Here is a 24,583-nt window from a genome sequence, read left to right as displayed (position 1 = left end):
GATGGAAGTTGAGGGTGAAGGTGAATGTGTGTCACCCTTGTTTGTTTCTATGAGAGAGAGGGGTAAGTTGAGGGTGAGAGTGAGTGAAAAGTTGAGGGTATTTAGGATTATGAGAGAGAAATGGAATGAAAAGACCATAATGCCTTTCATACAATAATATTAATAATGGAAATTATTATTATTAATAATTTTGTGTATATATATAATATAATATAATTTAAAAAATCATAAATAATATTAAAATTATTTAAATAAAATAACTTAAGTAAAAAAATTAATTTAAATTAATAAAATGAAAAATAATAAAATTATACTTACATTTAAAATTATATTTAATTATTTCTTTGAATTTTTCATTTTATTTATTTATTTATAAATGAAACTTTAAATTATTTTAATTAACTAAAATATGTACAAAATTAATAATTTTTTTTTATATATAAGGGTAAATTTGTAATCTTACAATTTACACTATTCAAAATAATTTAAAATACTCTTACAACCATCACATCACTCACGTATCTCAATAAACTTTCTTCCCACATCCACTCTAACCTATCTTAATCCAAATACACTAATTTTTTTCACACTTTCTTCTCACACTCTCACTCTTCCACACCCTCAACTTTGAACTCCTTAATCCAAACAAAGCCTAAATTACTTAAGGAATGATTAGGCTTAAATTGTTTTAATGTTCTGTCATGGTATAACACTGCTCAGGTGTTACAACCTTCCCTTACCTTTACTAACAGATAGAATGAACTAATCTTAAGAACATTATTGTTAAGCGATTTGAAATCAAATCTTCTTTCACACCACTACGAATACGAAAATATTGACAATGCTGAATAATTTTTTCGAGATAAATTCAAAATAATATTTATCTTATGTCTTGATTTTCATTGAAAACCTTTTTTTTTAATTACATGATATCAAACTAAATATTTATGTTGATAATCACTAATATATATATATATATATGTATCATGTTCTTTTTTTTAAATATAACGAAATATACAACACTAAATTCTTGGAGTTAGATAGAACAGAACAGGATTGAAATACTTAGTATGCCTTGAATTGAAGGAAACCATGCCTCTCATTTAACATGTTGTACGTCTCTACTTATTTATTTGGTGATTAATTCATGAATTATCCATTTTTTAAACTTGTTTATTTTTATTATTTTTAAATTTTAGTAGGTCAATCGAATCCACGGAATCAAGTAGTTCTGTCCAATATTGAAATGGGATGAATCTAATCCATTTTAGGCAAATTCTCCTTGCACCATATCATATCATTTTTAACGGACACCCAATCACACACCCAATAGGAAAAGTTCAATCAATGAATATGAAAATATCTTAAAAATCTACCCTTAATGAATATGAAAATATCTTAAAATGTGATAGGCACCCAATCCTATTTTTCTTCTTCTTCTTCTTCTTGTTCATTTGTGTTTGAAGCAGCAGTCGCAACCATCGTCTCCCTTGGTTTCCTTCACCAGCAGTGAGCTTCATCATCGCAGGTAGAGCAGCAGCCGCCACCGTCAGCTTCTGAAGTCGAAGAAGGAACCATCGTCGGAGAAAGATACTCTGTCATGCCTACCGGATATTTTTATTCGTAATTCATTATTGAGTTTCGCACTTTTTTATCCGTAGTTTACTATTGCATTCTGAATATTTTTATCTGCAATTCAGGACTGGATTCTGGATATTTTTATCCGCAGTTGGGCACTTGGCTTCCGGATATTTTTATCCGCAGTTGTGGAAGAATGGCCTCCGGATATTTTTATCCGCAAGAGGCATTTGACTTGTGGATAATTTGTTCCATAGTGTTGTTGTTGTTCTGCGGATATGGTTATCCGTATTAGTGTTAGGTAGTTTAGGGCACTTGGCTTCTATGGAATTTTTCATTTGTTTTTTTATACTATATGTGTTATAATTTTTTATATATGTTGGATTGAATGTTATTTTGTTATATATGTTGTAAGATGGTTCAGACTAGAGGTGGAGGTAGTTCTAGAAGATGGTGCGAACTAAAGCTTCACACAACAATGAACTTCCTCTACCTCAGCATACAATATTTTTCAAAGTGAAGAAGAAAAGGGCATGATGGGATTTTAAAAAATTCGTCGGGTGCCAGTCACAATTGATCGGGTGCAGGAAGCAATTGCCTCCATTTTATTGAATTGATTTTATTCATTTTGCACCCAATCAATCTAGATTGGTACCCAACTCTGTATGCGAAAATATTAAAATGTCCTTAATTAATGAAATTAAAATTAGATTAAGTGAAATTTGTACCTAATCACAACACCCAACCCCTTTCGTTTTTGCAGGCAATATAGCAGCCGCTACTGCCTCTTTCGTTTTCGCACTCAATCCAACAATCACCGTCGTTTTCCCATTCTTTCGTTCACATTTCTCCTCTGACGCAGTGAAAGCTTCACTTGAACAGCCCTTCAACGAACACAAACATAGGAGCAAAGGACGTCCATTGTTGTGGTCACTGAGGCATCGAGGAAGTTTGACAGCGACAGAGAATGAAGCCACCGGAGAAGACAAGTTGAGTTTTAACATGTCCTGTGCGTTCTGGATACTTTTATGCGAAAGTGATTTTTGACTTCCAAATTTTCTTATCCAGAAGTGATTTATGTGCGCGAATGGCTTTATCCAGAAGGTTGTGGGTATACTTCCGCATCCCCATATCCGAAACACATTTAACTCTTCTGGATATGTACATCCAGAATGCAGAACGCTATTCTGGATGATGATATCTGTAAGCCATTTTCCTTCTACGGACATGGGCGTCCGGAAGCTTCAACTGCAAATGTTAACGAAGACAAGGGCAAAATGGGGTTTTAAAAAGTTTGTCGGGTGCAGGAACCAATTGATTGGGTGCAGGAAGTAATTTCCTTTGCCATTTGTATTTACTTAGCCGTTATTTCTCCTCCATCAATTTTCAACAAAAAGAAGAGATAATATGGGCTGATAGTTGAGGCCCATAATATGTTACTTGGACGGAGCACGGTCCAATTTTAGGAGTTTTTAAGGATTATTGCTTTCTGCACCTGAGTTTTTCTTACTGCACCTCCAACATAATTTCATGGGACAATTTTGTTGTGCAATTGCTTCCTGCACCCTATCTTTTTGAACCTGCTGCATCAGATGCCTTATGTGAAATGACAATTTTTATTTTAGTTTTTAAATAAGATAGAGGCATGAATCAAAATACATTCCAAATTTAATATTATGAAATAAATTTTTGGATTTGGATTTCAAAAACACTTTTCTGGATTCTAGAATTTTCCAGATTTTATTTTCTGAAAAAAATTTGGGAAATGTATTTTTTTTATTCTAGAACTTTTTTTTCGAGATTTTAATTTTTCAAATTTATTCCATAAATTTAGTTTGGATTTTATTTTTCAACATGTATTTTTTAATTCCAAAATTTCAATTTCAGAATGAATGATAATTTTAGAAATTCGAAAGTTAATTGGGTGGAGCTTAGAAATCATCTGGTGCAGGAAGTTTAGGCCATTTTGTTGCATTTAAAATGGGCCACTGTGAAGCCCATTATTAAAAAATGAAGGGTTTCATCTTTCAGAACCCCGATAAATATATTGCGGAAAAAAAAGAGGTGCCCGAAAACGAACACTTAAATTGGAGGGTGATTGTAAATTGTTTCTTCCTATGATTTTATAGCTTCTTTTTGTCATTCCCATACTTAAAATAGTAAAATTAAATTTTATTTTATTAATATTTTTTATTTTGAAATAAGTTATATGAAAAAACTCTAAATTATAAAATTTACAAGATATTTTTAAATCTGAAAATATTTTCTAAATTCTATCATTAATAATATATATATTTTTTATAAAAAAAATAGGTTGTAAATTATCAAATATATGTTTAAATTTAAAAATACTTTCTAAATTTTACAATCTAAAATATGTAAATAAAAAAAAAATCTAAATTGTAGAATTAAAAAAAAAACACCTTTACAGTTTGAAATGTATATTTTTAAGGATAAAATTGTCTTTTCATCAAACTATGTGTTGCGGCCAGAAGTTATGGAGTTCTAATTCACTAACGATGGTACATCGAATTCATAGATTTGGGTCTGTTTTTTATTCGAAGGCGAGAGCAAGGTCGTATTGCAGTCCTAACCCCACCAGATTTCGTGTTTCATACTCTCTGTTGGTTTTGCAGCTAAGAGAGTACCGATTCCATGGCCTCTAAAAACGAAAGCGATAATTCAACCGATACTTCTCCATCATCGTAAGCTAAATTTTCCATCTTTTTGCTTGCTTTACACCACATTATCATACCCCAACATGCTTGGATTGGTGATAATCAAAGGGCTTTTGTCTTCTGTTTTATTTGAAGTGTCCCTATTTTAAGGGCTTCTCTTATTCTCCAAATTCTGTTTTTTTATCTTGGTATTGGTGATTTTTTTCTTTTATGAAAAAAGGTGTGATTTTGGGTTCAGTGACATATGTTCAGCTAATAATGGCTGTTGGTGGTTTTTTTTTTGTCAGGCCAAAGAACATATACAAAGATCCAGATGATGGGCGGCAACGGTTTTTGCTTGAATTGGAGTTTGTTCAGTGCCTTGCTAATCCTACCTACATCCACTGTATGATTTACTCTTCACTTCATTTGTATGCTTTGATTGTTTGGACTTCATTGAACAATAGTTCATGGGTCTAGCTTAGTTAGTGAGTTGTGTAAATCAACACGTGTTTAATTTCTACGGATGAAAAAATTGTTTAGTTGGAAAGTTAGAAACAAGTTGTGAAAAATGGATGTTGCAAGTAGTTGGGAATTCTTTGATACATACAACACAGCTTATTTATGACAAGATTAGGCAATTTGGCTTCTATTCTGCATAAAATAGTTTGTTGGGGGATAAGATTTTGAATTGTTGTCATGGTTGGGTTTCATTGTGATTCTTGATATTGTGGAAACTTGCATACAGATGCAGCTGACGGAGCCACATTGTGATACCTAAAATCCTTGATGTTGTGGCCACAATTGTGGTTGCCATCCCTTTTCAAAATCTGACAGAAATATGTTTGAGGATTTGAGAGCTTTCTTCACTGATGTTTTCTTTTATCTTTGTTGTTTTGTGTTTTGCCTTTATTTTAGGAGAATTCCTTATTCTCCTAACTCTGTAATTTCTACTGTCCTTATCAAATTTCTTTTTCACATTTTTTAAAAAGCGGCATGTTTGGTCTTTTGTGTGTGTGATTTTACCTTATTCTTATATCTGTTGCTCTTTTGAACAGATTTGGCTCAGAATCGATATTTTGAGGATGAAGCATTCATTGGATACTTAAAGTATCTTCAATATTGGCAGCGCCCTGAATATATTAAATTTATTATGTAAGAATTATCTTCAAATAAGGGATTATGTAATGCAAATCTACTTAAGCCATTCAGTTGTAAATTTTAGTCTACGAGGAATACATGGAATTGTGTCACCTTTTACTATTTTGTGCCCACCCTTACTTCAGCAATGTTTTGCTCTGACCTTAGCTGGGTTGCTATCCTGATTTAGTCATGTTCTATGAATGCTAGGTATCCTCACTGTCTTTATTTTCTTGAGCTGCTTCAGAATGCAAATTTTCGCAATGCAATGGCACATCCTACCAATAAGGTACATGGCAGTATCTGTTTTCCCTCGTATAAACTCATGCTTTCTCCTGGACTTCATGTGAGATTGCTCCTGTCTGAAGTTACGCCATTCTCTCATTCTTTAAGAATACATTCCTCCTTTGGTACTGCTTTTTGGACTCAAACATAAGCAAAATAATTTAATTTACATTGAATAAGATTGGTAGATAAGTTCACGATTCCATAAAATAAACAGGTATATTTTCTAAATTGCCCCCATTCATATATATTGGAGATGAATCTTAGAGGTATTTTTGAGAAAATAACATCGAATAAGGTTGAGTTAGTTGGAATTTGTTTATATTTATGTCCACCAATCGTTGCCTTTTTCTGCTTATATTTGAGGCCAAAGAGAATAACAATTTTGCTTGTCTCTGTATTTTAGGAGTTGGCACATAGACAACAATTCTACTTCTGGAAGAACTATAGGAACAATCGGCTAAAACACATTTTACCAAGATCACTTCCTGAACCTAGTGCCACATCTGCAGTTCCTGCTCCCGTTTCAACTACAACTCAGGCACCTGTATCTGCACTGCCACCAGTACCTGCTACAAGTGTTGCTGTGACATCAACACCTGCTCAAGCTCCTTCTCCTATGCCATATGGTATGCCCCCTGGCTCTGGTCTAGCTAAAAATGACATGAGGAATCCTACAGTTGACAATAGAAGGAAGAGAAAGTGAGTGTTTAATGCCTCATGTAAATTGATTATAAAAACAATTCAATGTGGTTGGATAAGGCAATCAGTTTGTTACTTCCTGCTTAGTTGAGAGATGGAAGTGGGGACAATGATAGAGCATAGTTTTTATGCAAATTATTTTTGTTGTTGTCATTAAAAATTAGTAATGTTCAGTTGGGTCGACAAGTTCTTATTGAAAATCCATATGCAGTTAGTTAGTCAAAACTCATTATTTTTATAAAAATGATTTTCAATTGGCATACTACCTTTGATGGTATCTACTTAAATTTCTTTTGTTATTGTGAACAAAAGGAGTAGAAAGACAGATGGTGAGTGTTTACAGATAATAAATCTTTGGCTCATAGCGTTCAATGAAGTAGATCCCACCTACTTCTTGAAACACTTTTCTGCTCCCCTTCAGTCTCTGAATACCTTGTACCCTTCTTGAGGATTTTCATTGACTATTCCATAGCTAATTTGGAAATTTTGGGGTCATCAGAACGGGAAAGGAGTTTCCTAGCCTTGTCATTGCTTCTCATATTTGATGGCTACCTATTATCTTCATGTGCATATACCAAGACAGCTGCAATAGGGGCAGTAATGGTTAGAATTTCGTACAATATGGAAATCGAGTTCAATTGGTGTGGTTGGAAATTTTACAAGCCATTGTTTGTAGCTGCAAACACCTTAGTTTGGGACGTGGGGGTGTTAGGGAGATTTCCTTGTCCGTGGTATACTGTCATTGATAGCTGAGTAAATTTGGAGAGACAGAAAATTAAAACTTATTCTGAAGTAACTATTTTTGGCCACAGTATTCCATCTTTTGGTGACAGTCTGAAGTAAACTTCTATATTCATAATTAGTAACGCTCTTAATATTAAAAGAATTTTGACGTTCTTTAAATGAGATTTCTGTATGCTTATTATTTACTTAGTTCTATCCTATGCATTTTCTTTTTGGTTTTCAGAAAATTTTCCTTGAAAGCAATTCCAATATGTTCAGGATTGTGACTTGATGAGCTTCGTATATAGTTGCCAAATAATAAAGGATAACAATATTTGCACAATAACGCTCTGGTGTGCTTTACATTTGTTCTCCTAGTAAGTGGCATGTGAACATATGCAGAGATTTTGTTACGTGAATTAATACACTTTTACTTTTCCATTCTTGTTTTTTGTAGTAACTTTTCCATCTTGTTTTCGAAAAATATCCCAGTCGTCAACTGCATGTTTAAGTAATCGTAGCATCCAGTGACAAGCATCACCGGAAGTATGGCAACAATTTATTTAATAAATATTAAGGTTAAATATGTTTTTTATCCTTATATTATAATTTGAAATTTTGATTTTTTTATAGTGTACATTTTAGATCTCATTACCAGTATTATAACATTCACCTCAACAATCAGGGTTGAGTAAGAAATATTTTAACATCTTGTTACATCCTTAAAATCTGTTTTTAACACATGAAAAAAAAAATTGAAAAAGAAAATTGGTAAAATATAGGGACGAAATAAATATTTAACCCTAAATCTTACCATTGTATAGTATATGATTTTACAAATTCTTATGAGATTCCTATGAGAGTAAATATATACATTTAAGGGATACAAAACTAAAATATTTAATATATGTTTTGCAATTTTGGAAGAAATAATGGGTGTAGATTTCGACCCAACTCCGCCACTGGCGTGCATGTAGAACGTAGTTGTAATAATGTGATTATACAAGTGACACCTAAGAACTGTTCCCCAGCAGTAGAGGTAATGATAATGACTAACTATCATGGAACAATGTTATGAGTGTAATATTATCAATTTTATGAGTGAAGTGAGTTTTAAATTGATTTATAGGACTACACGACGAAAGGAATGATTAAATAAAGTGTAGAAAACGAAAACTATCAAACCAAATCCAAAGCACAACCAGATTATATTACAAAGTTGGCATGCTCAATTGCACTGCAAGTGCAAAGGGCAACAGTAAATGCCATACATACAGAGAGAGGCAATTTGTCTGTGCCTGTGCCTCTCCAAAGTTTTCATTATTATTATTAGAGATTGGGCCAGAGGATCCTTGAGGAATATGTCTTTTAACAGGAGAATACGTAAGCTTAAGGTTTCTCCAAATCATGAAATATACATTTAATTATGATACAACATTAAGCTGGAACAGCTTCTGGCACTTTGCCGTTGCTTGAGGGTAACAAGCTATCATAATAATCAACCAGCACCTTCCATCCACCAGGGCACATAAATCCATCTGGAGGACTTTCTTTATTCCTTGCAAGTGTCCGCATCTGAAAAATGCAAGTAACGCTTGTTAAGATACTTACCAATATGCAAGAACATGTACTCCAAGGTTTTGTGTTCAGAGACTACACATACCTTTGTGCCTGAGATGAACAGGAAGTCCTGAGGCCTTGAAGGGTCAAAGAATGCCATTTTACCCTGAGTCTTGTCATATGCAGCAACCTGCAAAAGAATGAAAATGGTCATCACCACATATATCGAAGAGGCCTAAGTGAACTTCACTTCACTCAATATTAAAGAAAGCAAATTCTCAATCTCAATTACCCTGAAAGGAAGAATGTTTAGTCTTTCTAGTCCTGGTGCCATGCTCAAGACTTTCTTCCCATGATCAGCGTCATACAGATCTCTTTTCTCAACTGGATGGCTCATGCCTGCAGGGTCACGACCAACGATGTAGAAGTTAGCCCCTGCATTTATCCTAGCCTTTGCATGCCACTGCACCTCTGTGGGTCCAGCATAGTGCATGGGAGAAGGGAATATGGATACCACAGTTGTCTCTGGATCAAGAACACCATCCTCGAGAACCTAAAGAAAGAACAAATTGATACAAGTGAGTTTTTCTGTTGAAAAAACAATGCTAATTAGGAAGACAATAAAGCCACACTAGTTAGGAGGGAGACGTAAACACACCTTTTCATGTTGTTTCATTCTCCAATCAAGTGGGACATCATCAGCTTTGGTATAGCCACCAAGTGGATGAAGCAAGAGAACAGGATTCTTATAGCCCATCTCAAGAAGCCGCCTTCGGGTGTCGGTCATTAGCAAAGCATGGCCATTGTGAACAGGATTCCGGAGCTGGAAGGCAAATACAGCATCAGCATTGCGCCTTGTGAACTCCGAACGAAGTTCTGCAGGGGACAGTCGAAAATGATCAAGTCCGTCATTGTACTTGATGGGTTCAATGACCTCTAGGTCACCCCCAATCAACCAATTTCCAGCATTGGTTATTGTTTGTTCAACATAAGGTAGGCCAGAGGCAGTGGTTCCCCAAGTTCGGGCTATTCTTTCTTCTTTAGGGTGCTTATAAATTTCAATACTGAAATAACCAAAAGAAAAATGTAAGTCATAAGAATGGATGATAATAAAACAGTTAAAAAGAAAGAATGTAGAATAAATAAAAAAAGCACACAACAGATATTACTAACATGTGCACATATAAAGCTGTTCAAAAAATCAACTTCAACTGTAATAGCAGACCAAATTATGCAGGCAATGATTGTGTTATTGACGTTTGACAAATTCTACGTGTAATGATATTCAAAATACAGGCCTCTAGCACTGTGTCAAACCATATTATCTCAGGTTTCGTATCAATGTTAACTTGAATATTTGAATTATGTACATGTTTTTGGACAACATTGTCTTAATACGGGTCAAATGGATAAGGCACACAAACTTCAGTGTCCAGGAACCTATACCAACATGCCTTCAAACCTAAGAAGCGTGAATAAATCTATTAATCCGGGGATATTTTTGGATCAAGAATGTCAAAATACAATCTGCTGTCGTGTATTCTGGGACCACAGAAAGGAAAAAAATCCACAAAGCCGTATTCATATGTCCGTACAAGCATTATATGTATTGAATATTTTTTTGTTACGGCAAACTATTGAAATTTTCATATCCTCGACTAGATCGCCTTACGTTAACTTTTCCAATAGAAGTCACCAAGTTGAAAGCAGAATAACCTCAATAAGATTGGATTGACATGAATAAAAATAATGATGAAAATATCAACAAAATGGAGACAACGACAGTAGTGGAAATGGTCTCAAATTCCACTACGGCAATGTACAAGTGATTGATTATTCAACCAATAGCATCACAAAACAAAAAGAACAGGAATTGACCAAAGAAACAAAAAACATATACGGAAATCCTAATCCCCAGCATAGTCGTTCCCAATTTTCGCATCTCCCCCTTTCCCAGTATTAATCAAATTCAATTGCACATAAAAACTTCAGTTGTCAATAGTTGAACAATTAAACTGCACATAACTCAAGAAACAAATCAGACCTACATATATCAGAAGCGCACAACAACATACCATTGTATCACAAGCAAATTTTTTGCACCACTAGTGTACCTACTCTCTTCACAGTTAATACTCCTAATCTCATATTTTTCTAATATCATTGTAATAATAATAATAATAATAAGGGTATGATTCCCATAAACTCAAATAATCCATCAGAAATAACTCTGAGGAGGACTCAATAGGACTTATAAAACAGTGATATAGAAGTCAACAAACTTACCAGACCATACATGACAATGACAATTTCTGATCGAATAGCAGTGTATCAAATATATCAAATCACGTAAGTATATTCTAATTAAATGAAAAATATATAAAAAAAAACCACCATCTTCCCCGCCTCTCCAATCTCATAAAAGAAAATAAAACCTACTTGATTATTGATGAACTACGCAAAAGAAGAAAAATTGAAACCACACAGCTCAAGGCACAAAAACAAGCTAATTGAACATGAAATCAACGCATAATATAACAAACACATAAAAAAAAAAAGCAATACGAGAGGGAGATGTGTGAGTGTCTTACTCATTAAGAATGGCAACGGGGTCTCCTTTGGAATCGAAAAGAGCAACTCTTTTGTTATCCCCGATCCGATGCTTCTGCGCATCATCGATGGCGAGGACGATAGGCACCGACATGTTGACGACAGAGCCATCGCCGAGTCGGAGCGAGTTGAAATGAAGCGTTTGGAGGAACTCGGCTTCCTTCATGAAGCCTTTGAGGGGTGTGGCCCATCCTTCACTGAGGACATGAACCCACTGCAAGTCGATTCTCGAAAGCTTGATCCTTGGCAAGGACAGCGCCTCACCCTTCTTCAAATCTCTCTCCGAATCTCTCACCACAAGCTCAACCAGCTTCCCTCCGTCAGGTTCGATCAACCCGCTCGAAACACGCAACCCCACTTGCCTCCTCGCCCTGAAACTCACACAGGCATTGACTTTCGGGGCAGCGGCGAAATGGGTGTCGAAGGTTTTGGAGAGAGAGTGGGAGGGGAAGGAGGTTTGGGTGAAAAAAGTGGCCATGGACGCCATTGAAGTGAGTGGTGTTGTGTCGGGGACCCTTATGAGAATGTGCTTTATAAAATAATAAAGGAGGAGTTAGTGGAGATGGAGGGGCAAAAGGGTAATTGAAGGAGGCCCCAAATTGTGAACTTGCTTTCCTACTCTGATTGACGCTGATCGTAACAGACAACCTGGGTTGCTCAGAAACGATGAGTTTGGGATTTTATATATAAAGGGGTTTTGTTGACAGAGACTTGTTCCGGAGGATGAACCTAGACACTTCTTTTTTACCCATGGAAGAGCTATATAGTTTTGTCTTCACTCTGCATTTCCATTTTCTTCACTTTTACCAATTAATATATTAATTAATTTCCATCTTTGTGTTCTGTGCATTGCTGATCTGTTACATTACCTCAAAATCTCTTCTGTCTGTCTTCTTTTCTTTTTTTTCCCATTTCTATCCTATCTAATAATGAATTCAAATTCTTTCCATATTTAAGAGTTGTTATTAGTAACTTTTAAGTAATTTTGACATTCATATATGCTAAAAATAAGGAATTGAATCAATTCTTTTTGTTAATTTTTGAATTTATCCTTTATTAACGGTCTGCAAAAAAAGTACATTTCATCATTCTTTTTTCATGTTGTCATTGAATTTTCCAACTATTTTGCATTTTTGTTATCTTTTAATTTTTAATGAACTGAAAATGATACTATTTTTGAAAAAAAATAATAGCAAAAATGATTTCATTTTAGTTTAATTTAAAAAAATTATGATACGTTATCATCCTTTAGAAATTTGAATTAGGTTAAAATGAAGTTGAACAGTGAACACGTGGGTCCTTTATCAAGGATGATAATAAATGGTTGGTACACAAATTGAAAGATTGTTAATAATCATTGGTAGGAACGAGGCGGCAAGTGTTAGCCAAAGCCAACTTGATAACTTTATCAATAATCAATATCTATTAATTAATTATTAATAGTGATTTACTTTTAATTAGTAAGTAAAAAGTCATTAACTCAAATAAAAACAGTGACTTTTTTTAAAGGGAAAACATTCATAGATAAAATGTTCAATAGATGATGAATTTTTTTAGAAAACATATAAACTGTTTATATCCCAAGTTAAAACATAAAAATGAAAATTAGAATAAATCAAATAAAAATGACTTTTTTTTTGTTTTTTAAATTGATTTGATAATTTAAATAATTTAGCCAATACTGCATGCACCACTAAGTGGCAGTGGCAGATCAATTACTACTACTGGATTTATAATTATGATGTAGTATAATGTAATTTTAAAATTTTCAATTTTAATAAAAAAAACTTTTTAATATAATTTAGTAGAGAATTCTCAACATATCAACCATATTTGACTATCTACATTTCAATAAGCCTAGACTTTTTTAACATTTAAAAACCAAAAAACTTAATTCTATATTTATAATAATTAAAGAGTAAAGTTGCAATGATAATGCATGTTTCTCTCTTACTTCTTAATGGATGTACAAACGAAAAGCACCAAACCAAATCAAAGTAGTTGACTAAAAAAAGTGAAAGCAGCCCAAACTTTAGAAATAATGAAGGAATGGTATTTAGTGTAAATGGTTTTACCTAAACGTTTTATATTATTGAATGAGAAGTGTGGGTGAATTTTGGTGGTGGAAGTGTTGGTATGGCAGTTACCATGAATCTTCTTGATTTGAAATTGGAGATTCAAAAAGTACACAAGTTATTGGGGTGGGGCAGGTGTAATGCAATGCATAGACAAGGAAAAAAGTGACCTCATTCCTTTGCTCATTCCAAGAACAACACAGAATGAACGTTCCCTCCTTCACGTCCACATTCATGCATTGCACCGTTCTAAACTCCAAGTGTTCGTGTGTGGAACAAACACTTCCAAATCTAACACAAATTCAAAGTTTGAATATCCAATTTTTTTTGTTAAAATTTGACTGCATGCTGTTTTAAATAGTGTGCAATGCTGTCAGAAGCATTAGTTAGAATTAAATAAGTAGGATTTTCTTGTAAGGTCATTGATATTATGTTATCTTAATGCATATTCTCTCTTCCTTTACAATGTTTGGTTTGGACTAAAAAATGAATTTGAAGGAGCTTGCAATAGAGTATAAATTTATACAACTTTGTAAGTGATTTAATAAATATTTTTTTTTAAAAATAATATGTAATACTTAATTTTAGTTTTTTATTTCAAATCCTTCAATACTGGATAAAATATGTCTCTTTCTTTCATTTAATAAGGGTTTTTTTTTTTATTATTCTAATTAAAATAGTCTTTTTCCTAAAAAAAGGATTTCTAATTATTATTTATAATTATTTTAGTTATTTTATTATAGTTATTATTTTATAAATTTATTGTTAATATATTTTTATTTCAATTAATATTTTTATTATTTTAATAATAATAATAATTATTATATTATATAATTAATTATATTTATTTTATTATAATATAATTATAAATACTAATAAATTAATAATATAAAGATATAATATATATATATATATTTAATATGATAATTATATATATATATATAAATAAATATCTATCCATAACATAATTGATTATGTGAATTAATTACGAATATATATTTTGTTATATATATATATATTTAACAATTTATTATATATGTTTTAAAGAGTGATTTCTCTGCAAATCATTTTGTTATCTTTTTTTAATTAATTATTTATTCTTTATTTTTTGTTTTCTTCGTGTTTTTCACTTGCGTAATTTGTTGCATAAATTCGTCGTTAGAAGCAAAGGTCCTATATGTGATTCAAATATTATATTTTTGGAAAAGACACAAAATGGAATAAATTTTATTAATTTATAAAGTAAATGTGTTTAAATATATAAAAATATTATAATTATATTCATAATTAATGAATGTTTTTAATATAGATAAGTTGTATTTTAAATCTATAATATATATAAAAAAATTGTTCTTTTATAACACTTGTTTAAAATTTCTTCTTCCAATTTAATAAAACATTTAATTTATTTATTTTTAATGCAATTTTAATTGTGTTATTTATTATACTTCTTTGATTTTTTATTTTAATGTATATTTCTGTATTATTGCATTTTCTCCTTTTATTTATATTGAGTAAATTAAAGATACGATTGAGAAAAAAATGTTATTTTAAAATTCGAAAATAACATATCAAAGACAGAACAAATATTTATTAATGGTGGATTACAACCATATTAATAAGAATATTTAATATATGTCTGGAGTTGTTATTGAATTATTCAAAAGTTTATATCTAATTTTCGTGTTATATATCACGGAAAAAAACTATTTTGTATTTATATATCAAGAAAATAAGGTTAATAGTAGTGATAAAAACAGTGCGTTATTTATAATATGTAGGGGTGGCAAAGCGGGTCAGCCCGCCCCGCATTGGTCCACCCGTGCTTGGTTCGCAAAAATGCGGGTTAAGAGCTGCCCGTGGGTTTGTGGGCCAACCCGCGTTCTTTTTTCTTTTTAAATTAAATATTTTTATTTTTTTTTACATTTTGTTTTTAAAAAATTGTCAAATTAAACTTATATATTTGTATTATTAAACCTAAATTCTTTTTCTTCCTTTTCAAACATAATCAAACATCAAAACATTAAACATTAAGATAAATATCAAATATCACTATTATTCCACTTCCAAAACATTAAAAATACCTAATTCCAAAACATTAAACATAAACATTAATTCAAAAACATTAAACATAAACATTATTGACGCGATTATGTTGTGTTTCTTTCTTTGAAATTTTGTGAAAACCTAATTGCGTTCCCTTGCTACTAAGTGCCAATTTTTTTTTCTTGCGGGTTAGCGGGTCGGCCCATCCCGCCCCGCTTCTAACCCGTACGGGTTGCGGGCTAATGCGGGTTAGCGAGTTGAAAAGTCAGTTAGCCCCGTATTTTTTACTAGCGGGCCGCCCCGCACGGCCCGCCCCACTTTGCCATCCCTAATAATATGTAAGTGAAATATAGTGTAGTTATTTCTGGTATTCAAATAAATTATTTGTATTTTTTATTTATTTTGTAAGTACAATTAAAATAGAATAAAAATATAAAATGTGTGAAACAAATAAAAAAAACTTTCTTTATATATTAGTATTATGTTATACTAGTGAAAATCCAGATGCTCTTAAACCTGTGTCTGCATTTTTTTTATTATTATTATATGTAAATTATTATTGTTATAACAAACAAATATATTAAACAAATTCAAATTATTTATAAGATAATGAACACAATTATTTTATTTGTTTTATTCTCAAGTAAATCGTTAATTTTGATTTATTATTAATATAAAACTAAAAAAGAAAAATATAATAATGAAAAAAAAAAATGACAAACTCTATTAACAAACTTAATGCAAGAATGTTGTTTTGATTTGTTATTATATAAAACTAAAAAATAGAAATATAATAAAGAAAAAAATAATTAGATGAGAAACTCTAATAACAAATTTTAAGAAAATATTTACTATTTTCTAATCTTTTTCCTTTTCTGCACAACAATGTCGCATCTATCATACACCACATCAACCATAACATCAAGATAAATGTCTACCTATGCAAAAATCTGAATGTTCTCTATTCAAGTAACGGTTTTAGATATTCTATTACTCTAACTTCTTGCACGCTCCACTTGCGATACACAAAAAATGAAAAATAGAGTAAAAAAAAATATAAATGAGGAGCATTAACAATTAAAAAATCAGAATTTATAAAACTTGTATTAATGGATCATAATAGCAAAATAAACGATGATATAAATACTATGAGAATGAAAAAACAAACTAAATTTTGATAGTTTACCTTATTTTTTTTATGTTTATTTTTTTTTCTTTTTCCGTTTCAGTATTTTTTTTCACACTTTTCTAAAAAATTTCTTTTGTACTGTGTCTTATTTGTTTGAATGAGTTAAAGTAACGATCCATCACGACTCAATTCAAAGTTTTATTTAATTCATTTTTTTCAAATAAATATATATTATTTTTCTTCCACCGGAAAACATATTTCTATTCCATAAAATCAAAATATAAAACTGGAGTGATGGTATGAATAATATATTATTAATTAGTCCGTACAAACACAGTGGCAGCTTGATGGTATTCCTGATATAATTATAAACGAAACATACACAAAGCTAGAAAAATATAATGAATAAACTTTAAACCATGTTTTAAAAGGCATATACAAAATCAAATAGACTTGAATTGAATTGGAAGAAAAATACTTATATAAAATTCTAGATAATAAAAGTCCAAATATTCTTTCGAATGTTAGAAGTAGAACATTTAGTAGAAAATCATGGGAAAAGTGTCCACGTTTTTTAACTTCGAATGTGGTCAATGGAATATGCTCCCAAACCAAAACTAAAACATGATTCAAACTGAAAACTTGATACAAAGAGGGAAACGAGAATAAAAACACACCTCAAATAAAGGATGAATATTATAAAGACTACTTGAATTGCAATTCAAAATTTATAGAAAAAATTCAGATTTGTCCCAAGAAATAATCGGTCTCAAATTAAGAAAAGTCAAATTTGAATTAAAGTTAAAAGGTATTAATAACTAATCTTTAATATTTTTTAAAAATGTTTTCCACTTTTATCGTATTTGTCACATGGAGACCATATATACAACTATTGAGTTTGAATGTTTCAAGTGTCACTATAAATATAGTCAATTTTATTTCTGACAACTCATCCTAATTTAAATACTTTTGAACTAAAACAACACACTTTTGTTGTTGTTTGATGTGCCCAAAACATGCTTTTTAAGGTTCTGCTTATCTACAATATAGCCCTGTTCTTAGGAAAATAGTGATGTTAGCCTCTTATATGGGCTTATTGTTCCCGTATTGAAGCTTAATTTACTTAAAACTATTCTAAACTTGGGTAAAAAAATTTACACTTGACGTATTTTACATAGAAAGCAAATTATATCATCAATTGGAAACAAATTTTCCTATCTTCTTTTAACTTGTTCTTCTACTTTTCTGTAACTTTTTTAAATTTAATGTCTTCTTTATTTATTATCTTATAGTTTTTACAAAACCATTTTTATGCTTAATTTTTTTGAAGTCTTCGTCATCATAAATGCATATTTGATATTTGATGGGTAACCTCTTATATTTTTTTCATATTTAATAACCATAATTTATATAAAATATCAAAATAAATATATAATATAACATTCAAAATCAACCCTTTTATTCAATATATTATTTTATTTTTAAAGGAGGCAATCATGCAAGAAAATTTTAGATTTTAGATTGTTGATCATGTCACCTCACATTTAAATTTTCTAGCCTAAAGTTCTATTGAAATTTTAAAACTAGTTTCCCTTACCTGAACTTGAGTAGATGTTCACGAAAAACTCCAAACCTACAAAAAGCTCAAGGGTAACTTAACCTGCACAACAAAATTTTGATAAAAAATTTAATTATATCACTAGGATCCTAAGGTAACAGAGATGATTAACTTTGAAGCTGAAAGAGTCACATGCAAAGCCTATACAAAGACAAACCTAACAAGTTTAAAATTTGACTCAAAGAGAAAAACAAAAATGAACTTACTCTATTAAAGATTCTAATCGGGCAGTCTTTTAGTATTCACTGTCAGGAGTTTGATGGCAGACTCCGATTGTCAAACTCATGAGCGACGAGATTTGAATGTTAGAGAGAAGGTAGAGGAAAGGAAAAATGAGTTTTTAGAGAGATGATGGTTCTTTTTAAAATGAAACCTAAATAACTGAATGTTTAATTATATACTCTTCTAACTTTAATAATAAAATATTCAGATATCATTTTAATTGTATCACTTTTAATTTAAGACTATTTTTTTCGATCCTTACGTGATGGATATATATATATATATATATATATATTTTTTTTTTTTTTTATTTATTTTTTTTTTTGCATTTCTTGATTTTTGTCATTATATTCATCTTCGTCTCTTATATTTTTTCTTAATTTTAGGCAAAATGACAATGACTATTTGACATCACAAGTGTATCTAAGTTCATGATATTTAACCAATCTTAATTTGAGTTTGAAGAAAACAAAAGTGTTTAATATTCTTTAAGTTCCTTTATTTTTCAATTTTTTTTTCAAATTTAGTCTTATTATCTTGAAAAGTTTTAATTTGATCTCAATTTTATTAAAAAATAAATAAATGTATTCTCTTTTACTAAATTAATGTTAACGTGTTTAAATCTTAATGACAATACAATAACTTTAACTCACTTTGAGATATGATTTGTTATTCTTTGTTATTCTCTATGTCATTTTTCGTTCTTTAGTTTGTCTTTGTGTAATTTGTCACGATAAAGGGTCATGATACTTTGACGTTTAACTCTTTTTTTTACACCAAATTGGAAACAAAATGGTGACATCAAAAATTTAAAAACAAGATACTCATTCATTTGTTTTCTTCTTTGATTGTGTTCAATTGAAACACGAGTCATTCTTTTATCTTCAATCTTCTCCTTATTCTTATCATTCTTAGTGAGGTGTCATTTGTGATAGTTGATAACATCTTTGATGGAGGATGAAATTTTTTAAAAAGTAGACTTTAAATCTAATTCAATCTTATAAAATCGATTTTATTTTTAATTGGTGGAAAATCTCCAAAAAGAGAAGAGAAGAAGGAAAAATATTGTGGAGGGATTCAAAGGAGGATGGTGAACCTAATTGGTCTTTGACATTTTGTAAAACCTAAGGAAAAGAATAATCTCAATTCCCATATGTTGTTGATTCTTCCCACAAATATATGTTTTCTAATTCTTGGAAAATTCTTGAAAATTGTTTATAATCAGCGGGTAGAAGTAACTTGTGGTGCAAGCATAAGTGAATGGATACTGTGGGAAAACCATGACCTTTAGGGTAATTTGTTTTTGTTATAAGTTCAAATTGTTTACAGAAAAGGTATAAGTTTAAAAGGAGACACCATTTTCTTTTTAAAAAGGAAAACCCCATATATGTGACTTTAAAGTAAGGTAAAAGGGTAATTATTAGATAAAAATTTTGAGAAAGAAGGAGATTAACAAAGGAGATTGTCATATTGTCAAATTTCCATGCCAAATAATTACTATTTAAAAAGATTGTTATCACCTATTTAATGGAAGAAACTACATTATTATTTTTAAATAAGATTGAGACTAAATTGAAATTCATGAAAATAGTGAGATTAAATAATTTTATTTAACTGGTAATGATAAACTATAATTTTATTAGTCAATATAAATTAATAATTTTATTAGTTAGATAATTTATCATTATTAATTTAATTAATAGTAATTAAGTAACAAACAACAAAATTTAAACTATACATATATTTTTGGAATATAGTTTAATTCTTAATTTTTTTAAGTTTTTGTTATTCATTAATTTCATATATTATTTGAAGTAAAATGTAATCAATGATTTAGTTTGATGAATTTCCTGCTTATTATTCCGAACTCAACTAGTTTCGGCGAAAATGATAATGAGTTTTAAAATTTTAAGTTTTCTCTTTTAAATATTGAACCCAATGCTGCTATGCTTAATGGTTATTATCAATAGTTAATTAACAATTTGAGAGCGGTTGACTTTCAGTTTGTTGCATGAATCTGCTCGTTTAGTTTTTCTTTAGAAATAAATGTTTTTTAATAAAATAATCACTTATTGTAATTTTTAACATGTTTAGGCAAACTTATTTTCGAAAACACTTTTTCTTCTGTTAGAAACAACTTATAAAAAAAATGCACTAAAAAAATAACCTTTTAAAAAACACGAAGCTAAACACAGTCGTTAGTTAAATAAAAATCATTTAAAAAAATAATTTTTTAGCTATCACTTACTATGTAGCATAGACATTGATACTATGGAACGGATATGAAGATACGTATAAATATAAGATATGGAACACAAATTTATATATTATATAATTATAAATTATATAAATTTATAAATTGAGAATAAAAATTTATGTACACAAATATATTTCAATTTTTTTTATAGAAAAAAGTCATAACAGGTTCAAAAGATTTGTTCCTTATTTTTATAATTATAATAAAAAATTTTACAAAAAATTTGATTTTTTAAAAAATTAATGTATTTTTTTTAAAAAAATTATATTAAAATTATTAAAAATTAATAAATATTTTTTTAATTGTACATTTTACCACTACACAAAGTATCTGATACGTATGTCCGAATTTTCGAGAAAACTTCTTTACTAATTAACTTTCAAATTGTATAAACAAAATAAACCATTAAACTAAAAAATATGAAGAAAGACACTCTTGCATTAAGTTGATCTTCAGCACACAAATTGAGAAGACATCAAATTATACAATATAATATGTACCATATTGTTTTTCCAAAATTATAACTGCTGAGAATTTAACCCGAAATATAGAGATATAAAAGTGGGTTAAAAGTAGTGAACTAATTCTATCTATCATAGGTTTGAGTTAGGTTAGATAGAAAAATAGAAATGCATATTAGTTTTTATAAATTAAAACATAATTTATTTATGATATGAGTGATTCACGTAGCACACTAAATTTAATAAAAAATAATAATTTAAATTTAGATGGAAGTAAATATACAATATAGTAAATAAGTGTCTTATTTTTAAAAGAATATTAAATTTGAACTTTTCCTTTTTTTTGGATTTTCGTCTTTTGGATATTGTGGTGGTAGCAATATATGACAAAGTATATAAAGAACGATTATATTAGTTCTGGTACCGGTAGACACCGGACGGACGTGGCCGACCGACCGAATGCATAATAAATGTAAGGACATTTATGTAGCAAGCTAAAGTAGTTAAGATACACCTCCGAAAAATAAGGAGAAGAGAAGATATGTTCTCCAAGTATTCCAGAGCACGACTGGCAAGACTTATCCATAACCACCCTGAGCCCAAGGGATAGAAAGCCCATTAGGCAATCCTATAAATACTGTGCTCAAGCCAGAGAAAGGTACGTTTTCCTCCACTTACTGAATCTCACTTAGAATCTCTTACTTACTTGAGCGTCGGAGTGCCTTCGCAGGTACCCTCCCCCGCCTGACCGAAGGAGACACCAAGAAGGAACGACCGACCGAAGGAGAAGAAGATTGACACGTCAGCAATTATACTACGTCAACCTACCGTGCCTGGGCTCCATCTCTCCACTCAGGTACAATTGGCGCCCACCATGGGGCCGAGGCAAGATTTCAATTTTTAAGGTATAATGGTTGCAACGAGGAACAACAACGACGCTATGGCAGAACAAATGACTATGATTCAAACCCTCCAAACTCAGATGGAGGAATTGCGACAAAAGGGGATTGAAGATCGTCACCAACACGAAGAGGATAGACGCCGTCAAGAGGAAGAAATCGCCTTATTGAGAGAGCAGAATGCACAACTCCAGCGATAGGTTGATAATCCCGAACGAGAAGGCCAATCCCATATGGCCGACCGAACCGCCTCTCGCATACCTACACCGGCCGACACCAATCCTGCTTCCAAAACTGAAATAGTCGAAAGAAAGTTCAGTAAAAGGGGTCATCCTTTTACAGACGAAATCATCACCACACCACTTCCTGACAAATGGAGAGGCCTCACCATTAAACTCTATGACGGCTCGACCGACCCAGACGAGCATTTAAATGTTTACAAGACGCAAATGACTTTGTATACCACAGATAACAATGTGTGGTGTAAAGTATTCCTCACGTCGCTTCAAGGAGAACCTCTTACTTGGTTTACAGAGCTGCCTCCGAATTCCATTGACGACTTTGACGTCTTAGCCACAAAATTCTCTACGCAATATGCCACCAACCGACCGCATCACATGTCCTCCATGTCTCTCCTAGCGGTACAACAAGAGAAAGGTGAATCTCTCAGAACCTTTTTAGATAGGTTCAACAAAGCATGTATGAATATCCGAGGGCTCAAACAGGAAGTTGCATTACACCATTTGGTTTCGGCCATCCGGCCGACCCGTTTTACCGAAAGTCTCATCAAGAAGCCGCCTCAAGACATGGAAGATCTTCGCACTCGAGCAACCAAATTCATGCAAATCGAGGAACACATTGACTATCACCAACGGTTCAAAGTCGTCGGATCCGGAGTTCTCAAAGATCAAACCCCGAGCAAAGAAAGAGAAATCGAGACCGAACGGACCATCCGGACCACTCCAAGGCCCGACTGGAACAGAGGAGGCCGAATCCCCAGGTTTAACAGTTACACCCCTTTAACTGTTCCCAGGGTTGAGCCCTAGATGAAGCACTACAAAAGGATTTAATTATGACACTAAAACGATATCAAACACCACCGAATGCAGATACTGCTAAGCATTGCCAATACCATCGTAATTTCGGCCACACGACCGAGGGATGTCAAGCGTTGAAGGACAAAATCGAAGAGCTCATCCAGGCTGGCCATTTGCGACAATTCGTCAAGAAGACAAGAAATTCAAGATCCCCACCACGAAGTACCGATCATTCGTCCCATGGTGACGATCGATCGTACCGCAATGACTATAAACGTCGAACTGACCATAACTAGGCTTCGTGGAAACACAGTGAAAGCCCCGTTCGGCGTACACGCGCCCGTAGCACAAGTCCTGACCGAAACGCCCGACCTCGTCAACGAGTTCGCGAAGTCATCAATATGATTGCTGGACCCGTTACCTTGGGCGAACCAAACCACGAAACAAACTACATAGCCGGAGGCTTTGCCGGTGGCGGGTGCTCTAATTTCGCCCGAAAGAAACATCTCCGGGACATTCAGTCCACTCATGCTACTACGAGAAGGCGTCCACACATACCTCCGATCACTTTCACTGATGACGACTTCACAGCCATAGATCCAGCCCAATCACTGTGGAGATTGACAAATTCGCAATTGCCAAAACTTTGGTAGACCAAGGTAGCTCGGTCGATATATTATACTAGGAAATCTTCAAGAAAATGCGCATCTCAGAAGCAGATATTCAACCCTATAACGAACAAATCGTAGGGTTCTCAGGTGAACGGGTCGACACTAAGGGGTATATAGACTTGTATACAACCTTTGGTGAGGAAGACGGTTTCCATAAAACAATAAACGTACGATATCTTCTAGTTAACGCCTAAACTTCCTACAACATCCTCCTCGGCCGTCCGTCCATCAATAGATTAAAAGCCATTATTTCCACCCCACACTTAGCCATGAAGTTCCCTTCGGCAAATGACGACATTGCGACAATCCATGTCGATCAAAAAACCGCTAGAAAATGTTATGTTGCGAGTTTGAAAAGCGAGCCAACTCGGCGGCTCTACACGGTCAATCCGGACGACTGACTCCCGCAAAAAAGAGGACGATCCTCGACTCGGCATTCTGGAAGGCGTATGTCCCGTCGTCAGATGATAGCCTTGTTGATCTCGACCCTTGTATGGACGATCCCCGTATGGAAGCAGGAGAAGACTTGCATCCATTCCCACTTCGTGATGATCGCCATGCTACACATATTGGCACCTCACTGAAGTCGGACGACCGAGTGGCCATCGGCACGACGCTTGTGAAAAATGCTGATCTTTTCGCATGGACGACCGTTAACATGCCTGGCGTAGACCCAAAGGTCATCACTCACCGATTATCACTGTATAAAGAAGCTAGGCCAGTAGCTCAAAAGAAACGAAATCTAGGAGAGGAACGACGCCAAGTCGCACGTGACGAAGCTGATAAATTGTTACAAGTTGGATTCATTCGAAAAGCCCATTACACCACAAGGCTAGCCAACGTAGTTATGGTAAAGAAAGCGAATGGAAAATGGCGGATGTGCGTTGACTACACGGACCTCAATAAAGCATGT

The 24,583-nt window shown here is 32.4% G+C and overlaps 3 protein-coding genes across 3 annotated transcripts; 2 read left to right on the top strand and 1 right to left on the bottom strand.

Annotated features, from left to right (window-relative positions):
* The first annotated feature begins 4,047 nt into the window (after window positions 1-4,047).
* Window positions 4,048-6,629, top strand: LOC137830756 (mediator of RNA polymerase II transcription subunit 31). The gene is made up of 5 exons (XM_068638269.1): window positions 4,048-4,283; window positions 4,544-4,641; window positions 5,294-5,390; window positions 5,586-5,664; window positions 6,067-6,629. The coding sequence occupies exons 1-5, from the start codon at window positions 4,234-4,236 to the stop codon at window positions 6,364-6,366; spliced, it is 624 nt and encodes a 207-aa protein (XP_068494370.1). The 5' UTR covers window positions 4,048-4,233; the 3' UTR covers window positions 6,367-6,629.
* A 1,633-nt stretch (window positions 6,630-8,262) lies between these two features.
* Window positions 8,263-12,045, bottom strand: LOC137830755 (ATP sulfurylase 1, chloroplastic). Its single transcript, XM_068638268.1, has 5 exons — window positions 11,237-12,045; window positions 9,304-9,709; window positions 8,938-9,198; window positions 8,749-8,835; window positions 8,263-8,660 (listed from the first exon to the last, which is right to left on the bottom strand). The coding sequence occupies exons 1-5, from the start codon at window positions 11,740-11,742 to the stop codon at window positions 8,523-8,525; spliced, it is 1,398 nt and encodes a 465-aa protein (XP_068494369.1). The 5' UTR covers window positions 11,743-12,045; the 3' UTR covers window positions 8,263-8,522.
* A 10,150-nt stretch (window positions 12,046-22,195) lies between these two features.
* Window positions 22,196-23,008, top strand: LOC137828013 (uncharacterized). The gene has a single exon (XM_068634408.1). It carries the CDS (start codon window positions 22,196-22,198, stop codon window positions 23,006-23,008), a length of 813 nt encoding a protein of 270 aa, XP_068490509.1.
* Window positions 23,009-24,583: the final 1,575 nt, after the last annotated feature.

The sequence above is a fragment of the Phaseolus vulgaris genome, chromosome 7 (genome assembly GCF_000499845.2).
Source record: "Phaseolus vulgaris cultivar G19833 chromosome 7, P. vulgaris v2.0, whole genome shotgun sequence".
In the NCBI taxonomy this organism is placed as follows: Eukaryota; Viridiplantae; Streptophyta; class Magnoliopsida; order Fabales; family Fabaceae; genus Phaseolus; species Phaseolus vulgaris.
The sequence above is the reverse complement of the archived record's forward strand: the minus strand, read 5'-3'. Positions and strand labels throughout refer to the sequence as shown.